This window comes from Octopus bimaculoides, chromosome 1 (assembly GCF_001194135.2).
Source record: "Octopus bimaculoides isolate UCB-OBI-ISO-001 chromosome 1, ASM119413v2, whole genome shotgun sequence".
NCBI classification, from domain to species: Eukaryota; Metazoa; Mollusca; class Cephalopoda; order Octopoda; family Octopodidae; genus Octopus; species Octopus bimaculoides.
The window spans coordinates 168,582,276-168,588,372 of NC_068981.1; the positions used below are offsets into that span (position 1 = coordinate 168,582,276).

The following is a 6,097-nucleotide window of genomic DNA, read 5'->3' on the forward strand; positions in this document are numbered from 1 at the left end:
GAGAGAGAGAGAGAGAGAGAGAGAGAGAGAGAGAGAGGATGCCCCTGGGAGCTTCTCTATACTGATGACCTTGCTCCAATAGCTGAGTCACTATCAGAACTAGGGGAAAAGTTTTAGGTGTGAAAGCAAGGTATAGAATTTAAGAGCCTTAGAGTCAAGCTAGCAAAAACCGAAGTCTTAATAAATAGGAAGGCAGACAAACCACAAATCTCTTCAGGTAGATGGCCCTGCTCAATCTGTAGAAAAGGTGTAGGCAGAAACTCCATAAGATGTACCCAGTGTAAGTTATAGACACGTAAAGAGGTGCAGCAATATCAAAGGAAGGCTAACTGGGAATATTGTTTTTGTGTGGCAAATGCTCAGGGGTAATAAACACTGAAAATGTGCATATCTGCTATTTCTATAAGGTTGTGCTTTTCTTATTATTTTCCATTTGAGGCTAAACCCAATTCCACTTTCCTTCAATTTCCAAATCTTATTGGATAATGATGTACAATTCGCCTTATGTTTAAGTTTAAAAGATGACATGTGGTTGTATAGACACTGTTTAAAATTAATCGAACATCCAAAGTATATATAATTATTAGTTGTAGTTATTATAGTACATTTATATGTTACATTCTGGGTAAGACATCGGCCTAATAACGGACAGCAGGGGATTTAACCCTACAATTGCAACTAGATGAATTATTATTATTAATATTAGTATTATTAAGATTTAGATTATTATTATTAATATTTATGCTATTAATATTTTTGTTATCAAATATGATATGTTACTGTCTGTTAGTTTCTAACTCTACTTCAATCGTAGTCTTGGAAATGTTAGGCAAAATTATACTAATGTGTCCATCTGTTTTAATTTAATTAAATTCTCTGTCTTTGTGCAGCTGAGGATTGCTCTGCATTTAAATTGATGTAATGGTTGCATTGTTCCATTAAAGGGAGTTGTGTGAAACGATTGTACTGCATTACCTCTGGATATCCTTGTTGCTTATTTTGATTCTAATCACCTTATTTTGAAATTGTATGGATAATACCGTACTAAATTCTGGTGCCTCAACTTAGGTACCATATTCATCTGAATCTAAATTTTTGCTGAACTCATTATATATATATATATATATATATATATATTTATATTTATATTTATATACATATATATATTTATATATATTGGCCTAGACACTCTAAGTGATACTAGTAATGTGTAACCAAGTACAACCTGTTGCAGCTAAACTGGCAGCCCTATCTAGCCTGCAAGGAGGGCGATTTTTGTTGGACATCCTAAGGGACAGAAGACGAAACCTATCAAAGAGTTGTTGAACTTGGTAGAGCCAATGCCCATCCAGTAGCTGGTAGTGAGAGCCCTCCATGGCCTTTGTTTAGATATCTGGTGCTGGAGCCACATAAAAAGTTCCCAAGTACACTCTGTTAAGTGGTTGGTGTTAAGGACAGTCAGTCAGCTGTAGAAACCATGCTAAAACAGACAATAGAGCCTGGTGCTGCTTCTGGCCTTGCCAGCTCCTGTCAAATCATCCAACATGGAAAATGGAACATTAAACATTGATAATGATGAAGCTGGTGTTTGGAACATAAATAATTCTTTAAAAAAATTATGATGCCAAGTTTTAATTCAAATACCAATACTTTAAAATAGACATGGTCTCATGCACATCACTTTATATAAAAGTTTCTAATCAGTAAACAATTATTGATCCAGTCTGTGTAAAAATTTACTGTTTTTGGTTTATTGATAATTAAAATGTATGAATTTCTTTGTTCTTCTGCCTGCCAATCATAATATTTGTAAGTATATTTTGTATAAAATTTGATTTTTCAGAGTATATTGTGTCTTTCAATGGTTATTATAAATTTATGGCCCGGAAAAGGTTCATCGATGCAGCTTTGTATGATTCTGGCGTGATTTCTTGGAAGATTCTTCCCCGAGATAATCCTGCTCATGAATATCCTAGTGATTTTGATGTTGTTAAGGTATGTAATATTTTTATATATTTTTTTTTTTTTATATAAGGTGTGATTTAATATGGTGCAGAACATTCTAGAATTGTTTGATTTGAAATTAACTTCATCAGTGTAATTGTTCTACTCCTAAAATAAATTGCTCCATCTTTTGCTAATTTCAATTCAGCGATAATATTGAGGCACACTAGGCAGAAGGTTAAGTTTCAGGACAGTCATGAGTTCAAAGCTTATTCCAATTATTTAATTATGCTTGCAAAAGAAATAGTTAGGTATCAAACTGAATACTTTTGAGTATTTAGTGTCACATCACCACACTTTCCCTAGTGTCATCCTTACCCTTTTTTTTTGCTGAGGAGGATATAAAATAAGTACTAGTTATATGTTAGGAGTGGCTGTGTGGTAAGTAGCTTGCTTACCAACCACATGGTTCCGGGTTCAGTCCCACTGCATGGTACCTTGGGCAAGTGTCTTCTACTATAGCCTCGGGCCGACCAAATCCTTGTGAGTGGATTTGGTAGACGGAAACTGAAAGAAGCCCGTCGTATATATGTATGTATATATATATGTATGTGTGTGTGTGTGTATGTTTGTGTGTCTTTGTTTGTCCCCCTAGCATTGCTTGACAACTGATGCTGGTGTGTTTATGTCCCCGTCACTTAGCTGTTCGGCAAAGAGACCTATAGAATAAGTACTAGGCTTACAAAGAATAAGTCCCGGGGTCGATTTGCTCGACTAAAGGCGGTGCTCCAGCATGACCACAGTCAAATGACTGAAACAAGTAAAAGTGAGTAAAGAGTATACCCTTTTCACTGTCCACTATTCCTGGTAGAGTCATGGGGGCAGAGTTCCTAAGGCACCTCATCCACAGTGTCCTGTCAAAAGCAATTGTCATTAAATTATCCTGCTGGTTTCCCAAGCATGAGCAGTTGAAACTGGGTATTATCTAATCATCTCAATTGTAATCTACCCTTAACCCTTTAGCATTCACATTCTTCTATCAAAAGTAATATTTTTTTTATTCACATTGTTTTGAATTAATCCAGAATTACCTTGTAGGTATGGAATTTTGATAAAGTAACTATTAATTTTTAGAATGATATTGTAGGGTTGGTGTGAGAAGCCAGATCTGACCAGTTTGAATATAAAACAGGCAGAATATTTTGGCCAGATATGGCTGGTTTAAATGCTAAAGGGTTAAGGTCTCCTGCCAGTTGGCACAGCTTAAAGAATCTGTCTTGTGTTCCTTTCTTGTGGCATTTTAACATGTTCATAGTGCTGAAGCTGTGACCTCTCATTGCAGAGAAGTAGCAGCTTTACCTGGAGGGACTCCTTGGTCTCAGAACTATGCATCCTGCTAAGTAACTTTACTCCAGGGATTGTTTACAGGAACCTTGTTTTGGCCACTTGCATTAGCAATTGAACTCTTTCAGCCATTATCCAACTTCCATGACCTGAGGTACAGATAGGCACAAAAACCAAATTGAAGGAAGCAAGTTTAGCTATTTTCACCAACCACTCTTTTTCAGCATCATCATCATCTGAGAATCAAATGCTGAAGCAGTTACTCTGTAACACAAATTCAGAACTTAATTACGGAGTTGTTATTTATATTAAGAAAAGTAGGGAATGTGACAGCCTTTCAGTCTTCTCTCTCCAGAACTATAGAATATCCAAAGAAATACATGCTTATTTTATACTTGTTATTGCCGATTTTCATTCTAACCTTATACTATTATTGCATGTTTTCTTTGAGTTGTTCAGTAACTCTAATAACTGTTTACTTGCCCAAAGGTGGTGAGCAAACACCATTGCTCATGTTTTTGCACTCATTTTCCTTCTGCTCAGATTGCTGAGAATCATTCTGAGGGGTGTTGTTTTTCAAAAGGATCTCAGTATAACCATGATTCACTAGCTGGAAAAGAATTTAACTTTCTGGACTGTTAACTTCTACTACCAGAAACAACAGACCTACACCTATCCACCTCCAGTCTGTTGTATGCAAACCATGCTAGTTCGAAAGCACTCTTAAATTAATAGTTTTCTAACTATTCCTTTATTTTATTTTCTGTAATCTTGACAAAGGGCTCCATGCTTGAAATGTAAAAACAAGTTTTGTAGTTCTTTATAGCATAATACACTAATTTTGTTTTATTGTTATTTTTCAAAATCATCAGCTGTAAATGGGTAACCCTGCAATAGACTGGTGTTCTGTTCAGGGGGAATGTTGGCCTCAAAAAACACCAACAATGTGCAGAAGCACATTGTGACTGACTAGCAGTGTTTAACAACATATGACAGTCGAGTTGATAGTATGATACACATCTTTTATCTTTTACTTGTTTCAGTCAGTTGACTGTGGCCATACTGGAGCACCACCTCGAAAATTTAGTCGAATGAACCAAACCCAGTACTTATATTTTTAAAGCCTGGTACTTACTGTATCGGTCTCATTTGCTGAACCACTAAGTTATGGGAACATAAACACACCAGCACTAGCTGTCAAGTGGTGGATGGGTGGAACAAACACAGACACAGAAACACTAAGAAACTCAGAAAGGCAAAGTGGTTGTCTCACTTATATTTTAAAGTCATCAAAAATTCAAAGCAGATTATTTAAGTGGTGTTTGAAAAGTAACTTAAAAGGTTTTTCATGAAATTCTGGTAGGTTTCAATATAAATATGAACACTTTAGAACAGACTATTTTATATGGAACAATAGGAGGTCTTAAGTGAGTTAAGCATGGTTTTTTTTAAGTTGTCTGTAATTTCATTGTTTTTTTTCTTTCTTTGTAGATCAATGATAAGAATAAAAATGGTGTTGACGCTCTATTGAACCATCCTGTTGTCAAAAGAGTCACTCCACACAAAATGGTAACACGATCTCTAAAATTTATACCAGGTAAGATCTCTTTGAGAATTTTTAGTCAAATGAATTGACCCCAGTACTCATTTTTTTTTTAAAGCCTGGGCACTTATTCTAGCAGTCTCTTTTGCTGAACTGCTAAGTTAAAGGGATTCATAGACATGACACCTGTTGTCAAGTGGTGGTTAGGGGACAAATACAGACAGAAATACAAACACACAGATATACTTACAACACACACACACATACAATGGGCTTCTTTCAGTTTCCATCTACCAAATCCAATTACAAAGCTTTGGTTGGCCCAAAGTTATAGTAGAAGACCCTTGTCCAAGTGGGATTGAACCCAGAACCATGTGGTTGGGAAGCAAGCTTCTTACCACATAGCCACACCTATATATATATATATATATATATATATATCTAAACCATTCACTGACAAAACAACAGTAATACTGTTTGACAGTTAAGTACATTGAGGGAAGCAAAATTAAGTGGTTTGTTGGCAGTATACCCTAATATCCCATAATTTGTACTGATTAATATGTAGTTGGTAGCTCAGCACCATACATTTCAGCATGGAATTACTGGAAGAAAATTGCTGTTAGAAATATTGATTATGACTATTGTAGGAATCACAGTTAACAGTTTAGAAATTAAAACAGCATATTTCATCGTATAGAAAGTGTTGTATTTTTTACATTGATGAAGCTATCCAGATATCTAATGCTCTTAGTTTTATAAAGGGATCCTCTCTTCAAGAGAAGGGTAGATTGCATGAAGCTTGTATGCAAAATGCACAGTTCCATGATAGTGGAATGTGTGGAGAATGTCTGACAACTAAAAATAAGTGAGGCAAGCATGCTTCACTGAGTCTGTAATGAGTGTGACAGATCACAATCGTCATCATCATCATCGTTTAACGTCCGCTTTCCATGCTAGCATGGGTCGGACGATTTGACTGAGGACTGGCAAGCCAGAAGGCTGCACCAGGCTCCAATCTGATCTGGCAGAGTTTCTACAGCTGGATACCCTTCCTAACGCCAACTACTCCGAGAGTGTAGTGGGTGCTTTTACGTGCTACTGGCACAAGGGCCGGTCACATGGTACTGGCAACGGCCACGCTCAAAAAGGTGTTTTTTACGTGCCACCTGCACGGGAGCCAGTCCAGCGGCACTGGCAATGACCTCGCTTGAATGATTTTCTAACGTGCCACCAGCACAAGTGCTAGAAGGCAATGCTATTAGC

General features: G+C 36.6%; 1 protein-coding gene across 1 annotated transcript in view; it reads left to right on the plus strand.

Moving 5' to 3' along the window:
* The window catches only part of LOC106870664 (membrane-bound transcription factor site-1 protease), a 130,200-nt gene that overhangs the window by 1,095 nt on the left and 123,008 nt on the right, over nt 1-6,097 (plus strand). The window contains exons 2-3 of the mRNA XM_052971635.1: nt 1,844-1,995; nt 4,780-4,885. Of these exons, the coding sequence (XP_052827595.1) occupies nt 1,844-1,995; nt 4,780-4,885 (258 nt within the window). The remainder of the gene's footprint in view (nt 1-1,843; nt 1,996-4,779; nt 4,886-6,097) is intronic.